Source organism: Staurois parvus, unplaced genomic scaffold (genome assembly GCF_062004578.1).
Source record: "Staurois parvus isolate SC_StPar_1 unplaced genomic scaffold, SC_StPar_1.0 ptg001328l, whole genome shotgun sequence".
Lineage (NCBI taxonomy): Eukaryota > Metazoa > Chordata > Amphibia > Anura > Ranidae > Staurois > Staurois parvus.
The window spans coordinates 3,453,284-3,475,631 of record NW_028319124.1 but is presented as its reverse complement, the minus strand read 5'-3'; the positions used below and the strand labels follow the sequence as shown (position 1 = coordinate 3,475,631).

Genomic DNA, 22,348 nt, shown 5'->3' with positions numbered 1-22,348 from the left:
TTTGAATACATCAGAATACTTGAAGAAGTCATGCTGCCTTATGCTGAAGAGGAAATGCCCCTGAAATGGGTGTTCCAACAAGACAACGACCCCAAACACACCAGTAAACGTGCAACATCTTGGTTCCAGACCAACAAGATTGACGTTATGGAGTGGCCAGCCCAATCCCCGGATCTTAATCCAATAGAAAACTTGTGGGGTGACATCAAAAATGCAGTTTCTGAGGCAAAACCAAGAAATAGAGAAGAACTGTGGAATGTAGTCCAATCATCCTGGGCTGGAATACCTGATCACAGGTGCCAGAAGTTGGTTGACTCCATGCAACACAGATGTACAGCAGTTCTCAGAAACAGTGCGACTACAACCAAATATTAATTAAGTGATTCAAAGGAAAGCAAAATCTTCAAACATTTTTCAGTTTATATAGTGAATGTTTGAGTTTGTAAAGAAGAATACAAACACTGCTATTTTTTTGAACAGTCTAATATTCACTTTTCTTCATTTTTTTTAGAGGAACACAAATTTGATATATTTTTCTTCATGTTTTGATTTGGAATAGAATGTGTAGTGTTCCCAATGCATTTGTGTGTATGGAAATAAAAGCTATTAGAAGTATTTTGAGCTTTATTCACTTTTTTCAAACACACTGCTATTATTTTGAACACAACTGTATATGCATTTTGATTTTGTATGTAGCTTTAAGTAGCTGAGATGTCCAGAGGGAGCAGCTTATTAATACCAAAAAGTACAAAGTAAACATTTATTAGTGCCAATTTTTTCTATGTGGCCTCATAAATGTGGATCGGGAAATAATAATATGTACACAGTTTTACACATATTGTACAATATATATTAAAAAGAGTACATTTAGCAGCACACAAAATTATATAAATTATACTCAGTGGTACATTCTGGTCTCCACTCCATGACTTAGTTGTGATTGCACAGCATTCATTTATCCTTAGGACAGTTTGTATTTTTTCATATCTCAGCAATCATGAAGATTTAATCTCATTCTGTACATCCGATGAGATCCCCTATTGTATCTTTATAGAACTGCACCTTCTTTCTGTTTAAAAATTAGTGCCACTGTTTCCATGGGTGCCAACAAATTTTGTGGACCATTTGGTTTTTTTTATATCAGTCTTAAAACCCAGGGCAAGGAACTGATCATATCCACGAAGGAGGAATAAAGGCACTTCGGTCATATTCAGCTTACCAATACTTCTTCTTACTTATATATGTCCATGGTGTGTAGACATTGGCATCTCTTGGCTTAAAAAATCCCTCATGATCCTGTTGACCTCTTCAGGGCAATCTTGCTGTAGCCAGTGGCTGGCATGTTGTATAATCTCAGCCTGAAAAGGAGCATGGACATACTGCCTCATCTCTGGGACCATTGCTGCTTCTAGAAATACGTCAAGCTCACCCCAGAGCAGCAATGTAGGGACAAGTACGTCCTGGGCTTTCACTGGAAAGAACCTGTAGGGATAGGTTGCATTGTAACACAAGCTGTACGTTACACAGACAATTCTAAAACCCCTAGATCAGCCTTTCTCAACAAGGAGGAACCCATGAAATATTGTTCCAGTCTCAGAGAACCCCTGCTAATACACTCACCAGCCACTTTCTTAGGTACATCTTGCTGGTGCCAAGAAAATATCCCCCACACCATTACACCACCACCACCACCAGCCTGAAACACTGATACAAGGCAGGATGGATCCATGCTTTCATGTTGTTTATGCCAAATTCTGACCCTACCATCTGAATGTCGCAGCAACCAGTCTGCCCATTGTCCTCTGACATCAACAAGGCATTTTCGTCCACACAACTGCAGCTGGCAGGATATTTTCTCTTTTTCGGACCATTCTCTGTAAACCCTAGAGATGGTTGTGTGTGAAAATCCCAATAGATCAGCATTTTTTTAAATACTCAGATCATCCCACTTGGAATCAACAAACATGCCATGTTCAAAGTCACTTTATTTTCCTTTTTTTCCCCCATTCTGATGCTCAGTTTGAACTTAAGCAAGTCGTCTTCACCACGTCTACATGCCTAAATACATTGAGTTGCTGCCATGTGATTGTTACCAAGAATTGAACAAGTGTACCTAATAAAAGTGGCCGGTGAGTGTAATTACTAAAGCTACAGTTTAGGGTACATTTAAGCAATGATCACTGGGAATAACGTTCCCAACATTTGTGGTCAATGGAAGAATCCCCCCATACAGATGCAGTGCCTTGAAAAAGTATTCATACCCCTTAAAATTTTCCACATTTTGTCATGTTACAACCAAAAACGTAAATGTATTTTATTTGGATTTTATGTGATAGACCAACATAAACTGGCACATAATTGTGAAGTGGAAGGAAAATGATAAATGGTTTTCAAAATTGTTTACCAATAAATCTGTGAAAAGTGTGGCATTCATTTGTATTCATCTCCCTTTACTCTGATACCCCTAACTAAAATCTAGTGGAACCAATTGCCTTCAGAAGTCACCTAATTAGTAAATAGAGTCCACTTGTGTGTAATTTAATCTCAGTATAAATACAGCTGTTCTGTGAAGCCCTCAGAGGTTTGTTTGAGAACATTAGTGAACAAACAGCATCATGAAGGCCAAGAAACACACCAGACGGGTCAATGATAAAGTTTTGGAGAATTTAAAGCAGGGTTAGGATATAAAAAATATCCTAAGCTTTGAATATCTCATGGAGTACTGTTCAATCCATCATCTGAAAATGGAGAGTATGGCACAACTGCAAACCTACCGTCCACCTAAACTGACAGGCCGGGCAAGGAGAGCATTAATCAGAGAAGAGGCCTATGGTGACTCTGGAGGAGCTGCAGAGATTCACAGCTCAGGTGGGAGAATTTGTCCACAGGAAAACTATTAGTTGTGCACTCCACAAATCTGGCCTTTATGGAAGAATGGCAAGAAGAAAGCCATTGTTGAAAGAAAGCCATAAGAAGTCCCGTTTGCAGTTTGCGAAAAGCCATGTGGGGGACACCGCAAACATGTGGAAGAAGCAAAACGCTATGTGTGGCAGAAAACTAACACTGCACATCACCTTGAACACACCATCCCCACCGTGAAACATGGTGGTGGCAGCATCATGTTGTGGGGATGCTTTTCTTCAGCAGAGACAAGGAAGTTGGTCAGAGTTCATAGGAAGATCGATGGAGCCAAATACAGGGCAATCTTAAAAGAAAACCTGTTAGAGTCTGCAAAAGACTTGAGATTGGGGCAGAGGTTCACCTTCCAGCAGGACAATGACCCAAAACATACAGCCAGAGCTACAATGGAATGGTTTAGATCAAAGCATATTCTTGTGTTAGAATGGCCCAGTCACAGTCCAGACCTAAATCCAATTGAGAATCTGTGACAAGACTTGAAAATTGCTGTTCACAGATGCTCTCCATCCAATCTGACAGAGCTTGAGCTATTTTGCAAAGAAGAATGGACAAAAATTTCACTTAGATGTGCAAAGCTGGCAGAGACATCCCCAAAAAGACTTGCAGCTCTAATTGCAGCAAAAGGTGGATCTACAAAGTATTGATTCGGGGGGGGGGGGGGGCTGAATAATACAAATGCACACCACACGTTTCACATGTTTAGTTGTAAAAAATGTTGAAATTCATTGATCATTTTCCTTCCACTTCTCAATTATATGCAACTTTGTTTTGGTCTATCACATAAAATCCCAATAAAATACATTTATGTTTTTGGTTGTAACATGACAAAATGTGGAAAATTTTGAGGGGTATGAATACTTTTTCAAGGCACTATAGCTAACAAGGCCATTGGTGTCAGTGGTTACTTTTTCAAGAGGAAAAAAATTGCACATTGCTGAAGGAACCCCTAGTAACCTCTGGAGGAATTCTAAGGTTTCATAGAACCCTAGTTGAGAAAGACTGCCCTGAATAAACAGAGAAGTCTTAAAAAGAAAAACTAAATGAAAACATTTGGTTTTAATACAGTTATCCATTATACTGTATATCCCCCAACCCCAGCACCTACTCAAAGAGTTACATTTACCTGTCTCAGCTCACGTTAACATTTTTGATGAGCAGCTCTCCAGGAGCCAGAACTTCAAAAGTCTTCCCCCCAGCCCGGACCCCAGCCCCCATTGACTTCTCCATCATGTCCAACAACGCCACCATCAAACCCGCCCCGCAGGCCAGAGTACTTGGTGTCATTCCGGACTCCAAACTATCCTTCCAGCCCCAAGTCCAATCTTTAACAAACTCATGCAGACTCCAACTCTGCAACATCGCCAAAATACGCACGTTCCTAACCCCAGAAACCACTAAACAGCTCATCCACTCCCTCATCATATCACGACTCGATTACTGCAACTCCCTCCTTACTGACCTGCCTCGCCGCTGGCTATCCCCGCTTCAGTCCATCCTGAATACGGCTGCCAGACTCATTCACCTTTCCAACAGCTCCATCTCCGCCACCCCCCTCTGCCAATCCCTCCACTGGCTTCCGATTGCGCAACGGATCAAATTCAAAATCCTAACACTGACGTACAAAGCCGTCCACCACACTGCCCTGAACTACATCACCAACCTAATATCAAAGTACCACACAATCCGCTCCTCACAAGACCTCCTTCTCTCTAGTTCCCTGGTCTCCTCCTCCCATGCCCGCCTCCAGGACTTCTCCAGGGTGTCACCCATCCTCTGGAACTCCCTGTCCCAAGCCATCAGATTATCACCTACTCTCCTCTCCTTTAGGCGCACCCTGAAAACCCACCTCTTCAGGGAAGCCTACCCCACCCCCTACTAACTTGCCGACCTCCTCCACTCTTCCTACCACTCCATCCCTCACAGCATTCTCCTCCTGTGCCCCCATCCCCTCCCTCCTAGATTGTAAGCTCGAAAGAGCAGGGCCCTCGATCCCCTCATGTTTTGCATTGTATTGTTATTGTTCTGTCACATGTTCTGTCCCCCTTTGTAATGTACAGCGCTGAGCGAACTATTGGCGCTTTATAAATACTGTATAATAATAATAATAAAAGTCTTTTCCATGCATAAATTCTGCAATGTCAATTTTTTCTAGTCTGTTTTTCATCCTAAAGGTGGATTTCCTTTTTATAGGAATAAAGAGAGAGTGCTGTGTGCATGTGCAGAAGTGCAGATCTTGGAGGCACAGGCAAGTGAAGGACGCATGGTAAGTGCTGGTGTTACTGCTAAATAGAGTACTTAAGGCTCAGCCTTGCCTAGGTGCAGTGGTGAGTAGTCTTCAGCAGTACCTTCAGCAGACCTATGACCAGTAAACTGACCTGCTACAGTGTCGTCACTTTCCAGCTACTCGCTTGTGACCTGTATTTGTAGTCTTCATTTCTGCCTCAAATGCCCACCTTGGTCGATTTCTCTGACTACCTCTGCTTTTGTCTGCCGACTTTGCACTTTGTTGTGTGCCTGTTGTTGACTCAGGCTTGCCACGTTGCCCTGCACCTGCTGGTGGCTCAACAACTCCTTCTTTTGTGGCCTATTGTCCACCAGTTTTAGAACTACTGTACTGTATTTTTTTTTCTCATCTACGCCAACAGACCCACTGGACTCTGTAACATGGCTCCATTACCCCTCTGCCACTTGTCATATCACTCCAGGGTACTTGGACTAGGTGTGTAAGAGGCCATATATGTAATATTTTTTATATGTTTATCATGCTATAATTTTTTCACTCACCCAAAAAGATTCCTGTAGTAGTTAAGAGGGGGTGTCATGCCTCCTTTCTGAGACAAGTAATATATAAACGCCTCAGTCTCTTCAGTGGTGAGTCTCCGCTGCTTGTTCTGGATTCCCATTGAGTCATCCACCAGAGGTCTCCTAATGTACTGTAGAAGAAGATATATATCACACTGTTGTAGCTGTTATTTCACTGAGAATAATCAAAGACCTACAGGGGTGTGTTAATGTTTAAAAAAACTACTTGTCCTGGGACTAATTCGGTGTTTCAATCTACTTGTCCTGATAAAAAAAAACATACATTTAACCAAAACTGTATTTAAATCTGCTTTAAGTAATGTATGGGGCTTGTAAAAACAAAAAGGGGCTTTATAGCGACTGTTTAATGTTTAATATTTTTAACATTGCACTGTTTATCTCCTCCGCCCCTCCCTGCCTGTCTCCAGCCCCGCCCCCGGGGACCTCAAGGAGAGGAGAGACCTTGCAGTGCAATGAGCTCCAATTAAGCACTTGTCAGGAAAGGGGCGTGTCCAAATTATCCTTTATCCATTTCACTGCCAGAGCTTTTTTTGCATTATTTGCACACGTTTAAAAAAATCGTTTTAGGCCTGAAGATGACACAAACCCCCAAAAACATGATATATTTTCTGAAATCAGAGATCTTATTGAATAAAATAGCGGTAGTTACAATTTTTTATGTCACATGATATTATCACAAACATATAGGAAACACAAAATGTCAGTAACAAAATACACTTAAATTAATTTTAGTGCACAAAAAGCAATACATTTTCCAATTTTTTGTAAAATATAAAAGACGAGGTTGCAGCGAGTAAATAGATATCCAACATATCAAACCTTAAATTTACCTGCGCTTGTGAAATGGCGACAAACTTTAGCAAGCCTACATTTTCTATAGGCGACACTTTTAAAGCCCCTTTTCGGTCATCAGTATAGTGTTACAGAGGAGGTCTGGTGCTAGAATTATTGCTCTCATTCTGGAGTGCACTACGATATGTAACACGTGTATCGCCATTTTCATGTGTAGTGTAGGCGCCCGATCATGTGCTTTTCGTTTGTGCGTGCATACATATGTGGGGGTGGGGGCCTTGCAAAATTTGGAGGTGTTATATGCTTGGGTGTAACTTCCATTTAAAAAAAAACAAAAAACATTTTCTTGATGATGATGATTTTTGGTGACAGGTTCTCTTTTTTGATACATCCAGGGTCTAAAAGACCCTGCATGTCTCCCCTGTACTACACTGAATGTAATGCGGTGCACATTGCATTGCATTACATTCTTTCCCGGCCTCATTGATCAGGAATCTGCCGAATGGGGATCTGGAAGTGACGTCACATCACCTCAAGGTCAGGAGAAGAAGGGGAGGGGAGCGGATGTGCCTGCTCTTCTCAATCCCCTATACCAAATCCTGCGGCACCCACCGAACCAGTCCTGGGCCTGCAGATGGGCAAGCGGAGCCTGGGACATATAGCGGGGGAGAGGCTGACACTGTGGGCTTCTCCCTCCCCTCTAGCCGATGGCGAGTTGGGCCCGCAGATGGGCAAACGGAGCCCAGGAAACCTCACACCGGGGGCACGGAGAGGCTGGCACTGAGTGAAAGCAATCGGCAGCAGCACTGACAGAGGAGCCCTACTGCTTGCCTGCATCAGGGCTAAAGGCCAAAAAAAACTACCTGCCTGGCACCCAGAACTATCTGTCCCGGGCGTTGGGCGATAGGAATTGCACATCCCTGACCTACATTGGTTATAAAGGCAAAAGGTTTTTCACCTTAATGCATTCTCTGCATTAAGGTAAAAAAAAAATGCAGCTCTTCTCCCCTCCCTCTCTTCTCACAGGAGACTCAGCAGCAGTGGGAGCCATTGACTCCTGCTGCTGTCAGTCAAATGCTGTGAGGAGGGTGCAGGAGGCGGGGCCTAGCTGTGCTGTGTTTGTCTTTGTCAGCATACAGCCCAGCTAGAGAGAGAGCCTAGCTTGGGAGCAAGACCGCAAGTGTGCCAACATAGCAAGCAGCTTGCTATGTTGGCACACACAGAAGAGTAGGAGCTTAGAGAGTTAGAAGGGGTCCCCAGAAGAGGAGGCTCAGGGCCGCTCTGTGCAAAACCATTGCACAGAGCAGGTAAGTATAACATGTTTATTATATTAAGAGAACAAAAAAAAAAAAAAAAGCTTTACAACCACTTTAAGTCCACTTAGCAATTAATATCAAGACTATAAATAAACATAAGAAAATAAAAACTACCTGTGTCCTATACATTTAGAAGGCAGCTAGACCCAGGCCCCTTTATGGGGGTTCCAGGTCAAAGCTGGAGGCTTGTATAGCTCACCACCGGAGGATCCACTGGTGAAACTGATTCCTTTTTCCAAGATTAGTGCACACACAGCCAAGCACACAGCATTTTCTCCATTCCATTGGCTCAAATACAACAGTCTGGGGTGTCTTAATTGCAAATTGAACTTGGATGAGGTGAAGGGAGCATGGGATACCCCAGAATTCACTGAACTGACTTCTTGCAGGACTCTTCTCTTCACATTGATCTGCACAACAAGTCCCACACAACTCTATGTGGCTAAGAAGTGCCTATGACTTATTTTAAAAGGACTGAGAACTGTGCACAGTCCCCAAGGCACAGCACTTAAGTCAATTACTTACAGTGCCACAGGATCATCAGTTTCCTCATACCAATATCCAAAAGGACACTCTTCAATGAGGGAGGCAGACTCCCAATACCTCAGGAAAGCTGGACCCTCTACCCCCAACTTCCTTCGAATACTTTTCAGTGAGATCCCCAGACCCAAAAAACTTCCAGATCAGACTTTGCGAATAGGCCTCCAAGTTAAAGCTGCAGCTTGAACCTCAATGACTCCTAATCAGTGCTTCCAGCAGCCTGCCCTTGGGGGCAGAGCCCCTAGATAGGGGTCTCCTCTGGCAGGACTGGACCCAGGCTTCAACAACCCCCTGTTGAAGGCCTCAGACTATTTATGGGTTCTCCAGCCACCTACTGGTCACACCTCCCCAAGTATTGGCTGGATTCCCATAAATATTGAAGCTGCCTCCTCTACTCTTCCTCCCACTAGAATTCTAGTATCCTCTAAAATTCAGGGGGCAGCACTCAGATAAGCAGCAAATGAGACAATGAGCAGACTAGAGCAATCAACCCCTGCTCTAATGACTACAGAGGAGCTAAACTAAATTTGCCTAGCAATCTACACTAACTAGGAGAGTGCTACACTTGTTAGAGTAGATGCTGTCAGTCAGAGAAGCCCATACCTGCCACAAGTAATACAGAGGCTCCATGTGTCACTGAAAAGAGAATGAACATCAGTTTGGACCACAATATGGTTGACTTTACGGTTTAAAGCAAACCTGCACTGTGAGTTATATGTAAGCTGCCATTAACTACATTGCCATTCACATCCAGCCTTTTGTATCAAATGTTTACTATTTTCTCTGCCTCTATCCAAACTTAGATTGTTTTAAAAAAAAAAAAAAAAATCACACTTTTTTTGACATTCCTAATAGGATCAAATTAAAAAGTATCACACTTGACACAACCTGCTTCTAAAACAACTTAACATTTTTCAATCCGCACCAAATGTATAAAATAACCTATTAATGTCCTCGCAAAACATTTTTCAAAGCTGCAATTGGAGCATTAAAATAATTACATTGTCAGGTGAATGGACTAAAAAACCTGTGAGCACCTTAAGGTCTAGAGATAAATCCGACAATAAAGAGAGAACCATATCTACTACAAACTATTAATCTGGGAAACGAGAGCCTTGTAGGAATAGAGGGATCATATTCAGCTGTGACAGCACATTTACACAGCCATCCAATGACTTCACAGCAATAATGCTTTATCTCTTCAATCTCATAATAGCAGATAGTCAAAATATACCTTTGCCCGGATCTATGGTACTCCACGTAGCTGTACTCACCTCAAAGTCAGCCAAAGACAGCAGGATTTCAGGTAGGACAGGTAACTGGAATAGGAAGACGTAGCGGGATAAGAATAGCTGAGATGGATGAGACAGAACATAATCTGAGGAAAGAAACACATATACTGAGCTTTAGTGCAACAGCAAAGAGCCAACATTGCTAAAGATATTGAGGGATGGGATGGTTTGGGATCCACCTTCCCCCGACAGAGTGTCCTCATACTGCTGTCCACGTATATCAGTGCAGCATTGCATGGTTACTGTGATACACTTACATAACAATGATAACACCATTTAACTGAATTTTATTAGGAAATCAAATTTAGATCAATGAATCTGATCACCATAATATAAACAATCATAATAATTTGTGGGAAAAAAACAAAACAACGCAGAAAACAAGTGAAATCTGTCATGTAGGTACTAATGCCATTCAGCTGTACTAGAATCAGAATGTTCACTCATTTTACATAATCTCTGTTATATTGTAGTTTACCAATCCATAAATGTGGTGGCTACATAATTTATTTTTATTTTTTTTAGCTTTTATGTCCTTTACACCTGGTGATCCTGCCAGTAAGTCTTGTTTTTCAGCTTCCTTTAACAGATCAAGCTTCCAGCAAATGAAGGAAAAACTGATTTATTTATGTAAAACCAAAAAGTGTTAGTGTAAATTGGAGTTTAGTATTAATTTCCCTTCTCCAAAGGTTGGCAAAGTTGCTGTCCATAGGTGGCTCTGTTACTCCACCATAGAGTGGAGACAACAAAGAACCAGCAAACACAAATGCTGCTGCGCTTGGGGATGGACTGGATGCAGGCTACAACCACATTAAGAATGTCCTGGAACATGCACACCTTGCTGCCCTCAATAGACCGGGGAAATCCAATATACTGAATGAGGAAAGAACAAACAGAGGGCGCACAGGCCTAGTGCATTACCATAAAAAATGTTTAATAAAAAATAAAGTAGGTGTTGTACTCACAAACGACAATAAAGTCAAGGCACATCATAAAAGAACAGCTGGGTCAACACCGCGCTGAGTAACAGTCCGCAATAGGGAGTTCATGAAAGAACAGCTTAGTCAACACCACAATAGGGGGTTGTAGACATCCAATAGGCTGACGCGTTTCGAGGACTTGCCTCTTCCTCAGAGATACTGGCTCTGAGGAAGAGGCAAGTCCTTGAAATGCATCAGCCTATTAGATGTCTACATTCCCTATTGCGGTATTGACTAAGCTGTTGTTTCATGACGTGCCTTGACTTTATTGTCGCTAGTGAGTACACCTACTTTATTTCTTATTAAAACCCTCAAACAAGAAATGTGTTACTGGTTAGATCATCAGGTAAAAATAAAAGAAAAAAGGCCTAAAAAAAAGAAAGCTAATGCAGCTACCACATTTATAGTGGAAGTAACCGCAAACCTAACAAACTCTAAACCTACTCTCATACACATTCTTAGTCTAATCTACAGTACATTCAGAAAGTTTTCATGTTGTCATTATGGGGTATTGTTTGTAGAATGTTGAGGAAAAAAATTAATTTAATCCATTTTGGGGTAAGGCTGTAAAATAACATGTGGCAAGTTAAGCGCTGTGAATACTTTCTGGATGCACTGTATCTAGCTTTGTAAACCCAAAATTGCTGTACTTACCTGTTCTGCATCCCCTCCGGTCCAATCTCTAGTCCACTGCTCTGTGTGCAAGAGAGAGCCAACAATGGCTGGGAAATGCCTGTGAAGTGACATCACCCATAGACTTACTATGGGGCTTCCGTTGTCAGCTGCCTCTTCTTCACACTGAAGCTGCTGCTGACAGTTCAGCCTGGGACCAGACTGGAGTGGCTGTAGAATAGGTCATTATAGAGATTTTTTCCTTACAGGGCTAGATAGATTAGGCTTAGAATGTGAAGAATCGGCTAACACGGTGGCGCTGTGGGTAAACAACGCAAAAAAAACTCCTTCCATGGTGGTGCTATAACAGTAAGACAAAACTGCTGATTATAAAAATCACTCATAACATACGTCCATCCATTTCTATAAATACGTAAAGTCCATCAAAATAATGTGAATATCACATTCAGTTCTTGAATCTTCCTAATACTTTATATCCCAAGCCAAAACTACCACATGTTTGTGAGACAAACGTCCCTTCAAACAATTATTCAAATTGAGACCCTTCTTTAATAAAATAAAAGTGTAAAAAATAAGAAAGGTAAAACAAAGTGTAATAGAAATACATAGTTTTCTTAAAAATAAAACAAAAACTGAAATCACCTCTCCCCAAATTAATCCATATATTCCAAAAAACGACGTTGGATGATCTGGATGACATCTGCATTTACTGTGCATGTATTAAATGCTCACATAAGTAAATGCAATGTCATTTAGCCTTTTAGCAAATGCAAACCTGGGGAAATGTTGCAAGGGGAACAGAGGGGGTGGGGAGGGTGTAGGGTGTTAGTTCACCTTTTCATTTTTTGTGAAAAGGTGAACACACTTTTATCCAGTTCCCCAGTTTCCAAAAAGTCTAAAAAACCCTTCTTTCTAGAACCACAATCTCTCAAGAGAGGAAAAAATGACAACTGTCCTGTAGAAGGATAAAGCCACTTCCGGTCATGGCAGCTCCCTCTGCAATATTTCCTATTAACCTCTACTATTGTACATGCCGGGTATGTGTTTTAAAGCCCAAATGTAGCCAACCTTCCGCTGAGTTCACAATACACGGAGCAATTTTGCAGTTAAAAGGGCAAATTTGCACTCGTCAATGGTCATCCTTTTTTCAAATATTTATCCATGCATTATGTAGTGATATATTGTATACACAAGAACTTCATACAAGGATCTGTTTTTAGTACATAAAAGGCACATGCTACAAGCTGCTCTTGACATTGTCACTCCCTATTATTATTATTTCAAGAGCTCCCTGAAATAACACCTCATCAGTGAATCCTATCATATCTCCCAGTCACCAGTCACTTAGTTCACTTTGTTATCCGCCCAATCCTCTTGACTCATTTATTAATTTCTTCCTATTCTTTCTTCTTGGTTATTTAATATTCCCATTTTATTTAGCCACGGACAAATTCTTTAGGATCCTTTAGGCATTGTACACAAGGGTTTAGGTTTGTATAAGAGCTTTGTGTACATCAGGCTTTTACTAAGCATTTATACAACTTTCAGCAAGATTTGTTGAATTCTGTAGGCTCCATGCACATTGGGCTTAAAAAAAAAACGCCATTCCCCCTGGGAGAAAACAACACCGATATAGATCATTTTTGTACACAATTTGGGCGAGTTTAGCGTGTTTTCTGTCAGAAAGCTCCAATCAAAAACACAAAGCAGAAAGATTTTTAATTTACTGCCTCTAAACGTTGAGCTTAAAATATGCCTCTTATCGCCCTAATGTGCATGGACCCATAGGATAACACTGAGCTTCTTCTACAGGCAAAACACAAAACTCCTGTAGAAGCAGCAATTTTTAAGCCAGTGTGCATGAAGCCTTAGGGTCCAGGCACACTAGGAGCAGAAAAAAATGCCAGAACCTCTGGCAGAAAAAGCGGTTTAAAAAATGCTCATAGAGGCTTGTATTGCACAAGAGTTCAGAAGAGTTTAGGAGATTTTATGGGCATTTGCTTTTAGAAGTATTTTCTTCCCAAGCATACCCCTCATTTTTCAATGTACACCTGAAAACGCCGAACACTCCTAAATGACGCGTTACGTGTGTTTAGTGTTTTTTCTGCCTGAAAACTCTTCTCAAAAATGCACTTGTGATTTTTTTTTCTGCCTTTAAACTCTGCTGTAGAAATATGCCTCTAAAGGCCCTAATGTGCAGGAAACCTAAAATTAGTAGTAAGTAGGATAGCAATGAACAGCTTCTACAGGCAAAAGAAAAAAAAAAACTAAAATTAGTAGTAAGTAGGATAGCAATGAACAGCTTCTACAGGCAAAAGAAAAAAAAAAACTAAAATTAGTAGTAAGTAGGATAGCAATGAACAGCTTCTACAGGCAGAAGAAAAATAAAACAAAACAGTAGACGTAGAGTTTATGGACCCTAAAAGTAGTGTTAGGCTCCAGTTTGGGGAGGTTATACTAATATTAACAGCTTCCCAACCGCCCTATGGCAGAACTACTATATAGTCTTTCCTTTCACAGTATATATATACATATATATATATAAATAAAAGTTTGCATTTCTGGGTAGGGGGCGCGCGCTTTGCCCTACCCGAGCCGCCATTGGCAGCTACAGCTGTCGATCACTGGGTCCTTGCCAGAGATTCCCAGCGATCACTGAAGAACAGTGAAAGGGGAGAGGTCTGTGCGTAAACAACACAGATCTCTCCCCTGTCAACATGAACAGGCTGTTTTGTATTGCTCAAAACCCCTTCCTGCCCAGTGTCATTAATAGAGTGTCAGTGCTGTTTATTAGCAATGATCACAGTATTAGTGTCACTGGGGATGTCAGTGGCAGTTAGTCAGTTCCCCCCCCCCCAGTGTTAGAATGCCTGCCATAGTCCCGCTATAAGTCACTGATCGCTGCAATTAGTATGAAAAACAACCCTCCAGTATATACAGTATCTCACAGAAGTGAGTCCACCCCTCACATTTTTGTAAATATTTGATTCTATCTTTTCATGTGACAACATTGAAGAAATGACACTTTGCTACAATGTGACATAGTGAGTGTACAGCTTGTATAACATGTAAATTTGCTGTCCCCTCAAAATAACTCAACACACAGCCATTAATGTCTAAACCGCTGGCAACAAAAGTGAGTACACCCCTAAGTGACAATGTCCAAACTGGGCCCAAAGTGTCAATATCTTGTGTGGTCACCATTATTTTCCAGCACTGCCTTAACCCTCTTGGGCATGGAGTTCACCAGAGCTTCACAGATTATCACTGGACTCTTCCACTCCTCCATGATGATATCACGGAGCTGGTGGACGTTAGAGACCTTGCGTTCCTCCGCCTTCCATTTGAGGATGCCCCACAGATGCTCAATAGGGGTTAGGTCTGGAGACATGCTTGGCCAGTCCATCACCTTTACCCTCAGCTTCTTTATCAAGGCAGTGGTTGTCTTGGAGGTGTGTTTGGGGTCGTTATCATGTTGGAACACTGCCCTGTGGCCCAGTCTCCAAAGGGAGGGGTTCATGCTTCAGTATGTCCCAGTACAGGTTGGCATTCACGTTTCCCTCAATGAACTGTAGCTCCCCAGTGCCAGGAGCACTCATGCAGCCCCAGACCATGACACTCCCACCACCATGCTTGACACACTTGTCTTTGTACTCCTCACCTGGTTGCCCCCACACACGCTTGACACCATCTGAACCAAATAAGTTTATCTTGGTCTCATCAGACCACAGGACATGGTTCCAGTAATCCATGTCTTTAGTCTGCTTGTCTTCAGCAAACTGTTTGTGGGCTTTCTTGTGCATCATCTTTAGAAGAGACTTCCTTCTGGGACAACAGCCATGCAGACCAATTTGATGTAGTGTGTGGTGTATGGTCTGAGCACTGACAGGCTGACCCCCCCCTTCCCCTTCAACCTCTGCAGCAATGCTGGCAGCACTCATACATCTATTTCCCAAAGACAACCTCTGGATATGACTCTGAGCACGTGCACTCAACTTCTTTGGTCGATCATGGCGAGGCCTGTTCAGAGTGGAACCTGTCCTGTTAAACCGCTGTATGGTCTTGGCCACCGTGCTGCAGCTCAGTTTCAGGGTCTTGGAAATCTTCTTATAGCCTAGGCCATCTTTGTGTAGAGCAAGAATTCTTTTTTTCAGATCCTCAGAGAGTTTTTTGCCCTGAAGTGCCATGTTGAACTTCCAGTGACCAGTATGAGAGAGTGAGAGCGACAACACCAAATTTAATACATCTGCTCCCCATTCACACCTGAGACCTTGTAACACTAACGAGCCACATGACACCAGGGAGGGAAAATGGCTAATTGGGCCCAATTTGGACATTGTCACTTAGGGGTGTACTCACTTTTGTTGCCAGCGGTTTAGACATTAATGGCTGTGTGTTGAGTTATTTTGAGGGGACATCAAATTTACATGCTATACAAGCTGTACACTGACTACGCCACATTGTAGCAAAGTGTCATTTCTTCAGTGTTGTCACATGAAAAGATAGAATCAAATATTTACAAAAATGTGAGGAGTGTACTCACCTCTGGAAGATGCTGTATGCTGCATTTATCACACCACTCAACTCATCACACCGCCTGTCACAGCAGAGTGTTGCAGCGCATAAACTTGAATCCTGATCATGTGATCGCTGGGAGAACCAATCAACCATGTGATTGCTAAGCCGCTCTGCTTTCTGGCATTAAGACCCACCTAAATGGCTGTCGAGAGGTGGAAGGAAAGGGGTTAATGCTGATCTGTAAGTATCTGTCTGTGTATCACTGGGGAAATTTCCTTTTACTTCCTATTCCAGGGATGCAGCAGGAAGTTGGGAGAAAATATTGTTTTCCGCCATTTCTAGTAAAAAAAAAAATTCCAGTATATAAACCGCCATTTGTAAACGCTATAACATTCATGTAAACCAATTAATTTACACGTGTATGCGGAAAGTAGTAAAAGCGCCTAAGTATATAAGTAACAAGCTGCTATGCACAAAAAAGGTACCAATATCACCCTAAAAACAACAATGTATATATGAAGTAGTAATCCGTCCCAGGAACGTGTCTGTGGACTAAAGTACTCCCCCAAGGGATGACAAGGACACTTCCATAGTGTAGTAATTTGTAAGAAGCTTTATTGTGATGCATCAAGGTAAAAACAACATAATAAGTAGTTGCAGACAGTGATCTGTAAGGACTGACCGTCTGGTGTAGTAAGATGGCCGCCGGAGCTCCACGTTGCTCCGGCGGCGTGACGTCACGGCGTGGTGTGGCTGCTCCTGACGCGTATCGTGCTCAAGCACGTCCTCAGAGGGGGGTCGTTGTTGTTTTTACCTTGATGCATCACAATAAAGCTTCTTACAAATTACTACACTATGGAAGTGTCCTTGTCATCCCCTGGGGGAGTACTTTAGTTCACAGACATGTTCCTGGGACGGATTACTACTACATAGTGGAACCCAGCTCACCCAGAGGGATACCACCTACCAGGAGCACATAGGGGAACCCCTAGTGGAAGAGGACTACCAGCCTCACACCAAATAGGAGGAGGACCATCCACCATCAGATGACATCTGGATTTTTTATACAAAAAAGCACATTTAATATGCGCGTTCGGTGAGTGCGCATTGCTTTATCACTACCACACAGATACCCAACTCTCATGTCACCTGAGCACTTTAATTTTCATATTAATTTCCTGGACTATTTCTTTGTTTTTTGAGCATTTGTATGGGATCAACTTCCATTCCAATACATATATTTGTTTTCTAATACCGAGCGCTGCACTTCATATATACAATTAATTTACACGTATTGGGATTTTATTTAGCAAAGACATGTCGCAGAATACATTTTGGCCTAAATTTATGACAAAATTTGATTTTTAAAATTTTTTAATGGATATGCTTTACAGATAAAAGTCAAAAATATCGGGTTTTTTTCAAAATTGTTGGTCGCAAAAAAATTTAAAAACGCACAGGCAATCAAATACCACCAAAAGAAAGCTCTATTTGTGGGAAAAAATTCATAAATTTAATTTTGGTGCAGTGTTGCATGACCGCGCAATTATCAGTTAAAGTAACGCAGCGCCTTATCGCAAAAAATGGCCTGGTCAGGAAGGGGGGTAAATCCTCTGGAGGGCAAGTGGTTAAACCCTTACTTTTTAAAGCAATTTCAGCATCTTGTTTAATTTACTGAGTATTCAGTTTCTTTATATTTTAATCCTTGCCTATCTTCCTGTTTAAGTTGGTGCCATGACTGCTACTCCAGATTTCAGGGTGGCTCCCTTCTCTTACATTATCCTATAGAGTCACCTTTGCATGCATGGACAAAAGTTGTGTCTCCCTACACAATCTCCCCGTGCATCAATAGAAACACACAGCCCCATGATCTAGGATGCCATTGCACTCCCCTGCTCCTCCTCTCCTCTCCTCTCCAAGCTACAAAACTGGCTCAAGACTGCACCGTTAATTGTTAAGGGATAAGTCCATCTTTCTTAACATGATACATGTTACACCCATATTCAGGACGTAACATGTTACAAAAGGACTGTCCCCCGCCATGACATCTAGTGGGGGATCTTGTCCCCTGCTAGCTGTCACAATTTAAAAAAAACGTGGCCATGCATTACTCATTCAGTATTCTGTGAATGGAAAAACTACCAGTTCTGACAACCTTTGCGGCTGTCGGCTTGTAGTACTCAATGAACTACCACAGCGCTGTTAAGTGCTATGGTAGTTCATTGATTCTTCCTTTCAGTGTGTGTCTGCTTCCCTTTACAATGTATAGGCACACAGATACACTGACAGGTCTGCAAGAGTCCTGCATGGCACCAGCGATCTGCTGATTGCTGGTGCAATGGTTTACGGGCTGCAAAAAAATGGGCATTCATTTTTTTTTATTAAAAGTTAAACATATTCTTTAACTCTTTTCTGCGAAGAGTGGAAGTTCAGGGAAGCAGCACTGGGAGACCAGAAGCCAGCAATACTGAAAGTTACAAACTGCAAATGCTGTGGTATACATTTTAACAAATAGTTTACTGGAAAGTTTTAGATTTTGTGCTCAGTCTGTTAAGCTAAAAAAAATTATGAGGGATTCAAACCGCTTTAACCACAGATCCTAATGGGAGTGTTGACTGTCGCTTTACATAAACTGCTAGTAGGTTTAACAGGCTTTAGAGCTGCCTTAAGCTTGTTGAAAACCTGCTAGCAGTTTGTTTAATGTTACAGTCAGCAGTCACATGAAGGTAGTTTTTCAACTTCCCTATACTGGGAGTGAAGAGTTCTTCTAAGGCTTTTAGCAAAGCTGTTCAAAGCTTGCTGTATACACTGCTGTTATACACACTAAGAGCTCGTTCACACTTGGCTGTTTTACCAACGCTTGCCAAACGCCCCTATAGCGTTTGGCAAGCATTGGTCTGGCGTTTGCGGAGCGTTTTTTAACGCTCGGCAAACGCTCCGCAAACGCCGCATGCGCGGTTTAGGGGCAGTTGCTAGGCGTTTGCCAAGCGTTAAAAACGCCCGACAAATGCCTATAATGCAGTTTGAATGGTGTTACCGCTCCGCAAACGCCCCGCAACCGCGTCGCAAACGCCGGCCGGGCGTTTGCGGAGTGGCACCATAGACTAGAATAGGAGGCTTCAGCGCCTCCTGACTCGACCAGAGGCGTCCGTTTTGCCGCGAGGCAACGCAAACGCTCCCGTTAGAACAGCACCATGTGCTGTAATGTGCAGAATTGGCAGAGGCGTTTGGTAAAAACGCTTCCCAAACGCCTTTCTGCCGCCTGCACACAACGCTAGTGTGAACGTAGCCTTAAGCCCATGTGAACGGGGTCTCAGTGACGTCTTTCCTCCTGGCTCCCCTAAATGCTTTTAGTCCTCATACACACTGGACATTTTTTACAGCAGCTGTTTTTGGCTTTTGACCTGTTTTTTCTACAGCCAGTAAACTCCCCAGCATGTTATCCTATGTATCCATGCACACATAGACTTTAATCAGCATTTTTTAGCTGGGGCGTTTTTTGGCTGGTAAAAAACCCAGAACTAGTGTGTTTCTAGAGGAGTTTTTTGGCTATAAAAACACTAACGCTGAAAAACGCAGCAAACCGGTGTTTTTGGACGGTTTTTTAGAAACAGAAAAAGTTAAAAAACACAAACACCGCTAAACGCTAATGCAAAAACGCTAAAAAACTCACGCTTTTAACATGACTTTACACAGCTAACATTACCAGCGTTATTAAAACAGTCATTGTTCATGGTGTCTTAGGGGGATTTACTACAACTAGAGCACACAGAATCTGGTGCAGCTGTGCATAGTAACCAATCAATCTCTAGCTTGTTCAATTAAACTTTGACAATAACACCCCGGTCACATCGGGTGTGACTTGGCATGTGATTTGCATGCCATGCGACTTGCAAATCATATGTCAAATTGCACCCTATTGTCCGCTATTACAGCGGTCATATCAGTGCGGTTCCGACTTGGTCGGAGCAGTACCAATTTCTAAAGTAGCACATGCACTACATTTGGTGCGATTTGCATAGACATTTGTGTCACGTCTTGCAAATTGCAACTGAAATCGGCAGGTCCCCCGATTTTGAAATACAGTGAAGTCGCATGATTTCAAAATCGGCTTTGATGTGACCAGGGGCTTAAACATAGAAGCTGATTGGTTATTATGTACAGCTGCACCAGATTCTGTGTGCACCAATTCTAGTAAATCCCATCCCCTCCCTTGTGTTGTGTACAGTTGCATGGTAAGTACACTGTAGGCTGGTGAGTGCATGTAATGTTTTTATGCCCGATTTGATACAGGACTATACCTTATGTACTTTTTTTATGTTGTTCTTAAGTTCTTTTGTTTTATTCCCAGCAACTAGTTAAATTGTGACCTCATACGTGTTTGCTTTTATGTTGTACTGTTTATAATGTTAATACTGTTTGTTTGCTATTCACTATGACAGTGTTAAACAAATAAACAGAAAGACAACACGAATATTGGGCTTCATTAAAACTGAAACATATGGGTTGATTTACTGAAACTGGAGTGTGCAAAATCTGGTGCAGCTGTGCATAGAAACCAGTTAGCTTCCAGGTTTTTTTTTGCCAAAGCTTAACTGAACAAGCGAAGGTCCCACCGCTACGATTTAAAAATTGCACGATTTGTGTGCGATTTCAGGTGCGATTTCTGAAGACTTTATTGCTACTTGCGAAGATTTTCAATGATTTCTTGCTATTTGCCGTGCGATTTCCATTATATTCTATGTATGTGAAATCACAACAAAACTGCAGAACAAGTTATGCAAGAACTACTTTAGAAATCACGCTGCAGCAAATCGAAAATGTTATGATACTGACATTTACATTCGTTAGATGCGATTTCAGGTGCGATTTCAATTCCCAAATTGCATCGGTATGACCGAGCACTTAGAAGCTGATTGGCTACCATGCACAGCTGCACCAGATTTTGCAATCTACAGTTTTAGCAAACCAACCCCTAATTGTCTAATACAGTGGTCTCCAAACTGCGGTCTGGTGGCCAGATGAGGCCCTTTGCTTGTATTATTCCGGCCCTTGGGGCACTTTTACTCCCACTGATAAAAGACACTATTTCGCCCACTGACACCAACAATGGGGCATAATTACTGCTACTGACATCAATAACAGAACACTATTTGTCTTACCAACAACGGGGCACTATTCCTCCCACTGATACCAATGATGGGGCACTATTCCTCCCACTGATACCAATGATGGGGCACTATTCCTCCCACTGATACCAATGATGGGGCACTATTCCTCCCACTGATACCAATGATGGGGCACTATTCCTCCCACTGATACCAACGATGGGGCACTATTCCTCCCACTGACACCAACGATGGGGCACTATTCCTCCCACTGATACCAATGATGGGGCACTATTCCTCCCACTGACACCAACGATGGGGCACTATTCCTCCCACTGATACCAATGATGGGGCACTATTCCTCCCACTGATACCAACGATGGGGCACTATTTCTCCCACTGACACCAACGATGGGGCACTATTCCTCCCACTGATACCAATGATGGGGCACTATTTCTCCCACTGATACCAACGATGGGGCACTATTCCTCCCACTGATACCAATGATGGGGCACTATTCCTCCCACTGATACCAACGATGGGGCACCATTTCTCCCACTGACACCAACGATGGGGCACTATTCCTCCCACTGATACCAACGATGGGACACTATTCCGTCCACTGACACCAACGATGGGGCACTATTCCTCCCACTGATAGCAATGATGGGGCACTATTCCTCCCATTGACACCAACGATGGGGCACTATTCCTCCCACTGACACCAACGATGGAGCACTATTCCTCCCACTGACACCAACGATGGGGCACTATTCCTCCCACTGATACCAACGATTGGGCACTATTCCTCCCACTGATACCAACGATGGGGCACTATTCCTCCCACTGATACCAACGATGGGGCACTATTCCTCCCACTGATACCAACGATGGGGCACTATTCCTCCCACTGATACCAACGATGGGGCACTTTTCCTTTCATTAACACCAACAATCAGGCAATATGTCTCCCACTGATACCAACAATGGGGCATAATTCCTGCTACTGACATCAATAACTGGACACTATTTCTCTTACCAACGATGGGGCACTATTCCTCCCACTGACACCAATGATGGGGCACCAGGGGCGGACTGACCATTTGGGAACACGGGCGCTGCCCAAGGGCCTGGGGTCAGTAGGGGGCCCCATGAGATGACCCTGGTACCTTTCATAGGCTTTTTTGGGTGTGGTTTGAGTGTGGGCTAGGACACAGGAGCCCCATGATCCCCTATTGCCCGGGGGCCCCATGAGTTGTCAGTCCGCCCCTGTGGGGCACTATTCCTCCCACTGACACCAAGGATGGAGCACTATTCCTTTCATTAACACCAACACTGAGGCAATATTTCTCCCACTTACAACAACAATTGGGCACTATTCCTCCGACTGACACAAGCAATGGGGCACTATTCCTTCTACTAACAC

The 22,348-nt window shown here is 42.7% G+C and overlaps 1 protein-coding gene across 1 annotated transcript in view; it reads right to left on the bottom strand.

Annotated features, from left to right (window-relative positions):
• Window positions 1-746: 746 nt before the first annotated feature.
• Window positions 747-22,348, bottom strand: part of EPHX3 (epoxide hydrolase 3) — a 47,166-nt gene continuing 25,564 nt past the window's right edge. The window contains exons 6-8 of the mRNA XM_089661277.1: window positions 9,665-9,768; window positions 5,704-5,852; window positions 747-1,482 (exon numbers count right to left, since the gene is read on the bottom strand). Coding sequence (XP_089517403.1) covers window positions 1,236-1,482; window positions 5,704-5,852; window positions 9,665-9,768 — 500 coding nt within the window. The 3' untranslated portion in view covers window positions 747-1,235. The remainder of the gene's footprint in view (window positions 1,483-5,703; window positions 5,853-9,664; window positions 9,769-22,348) is intronic.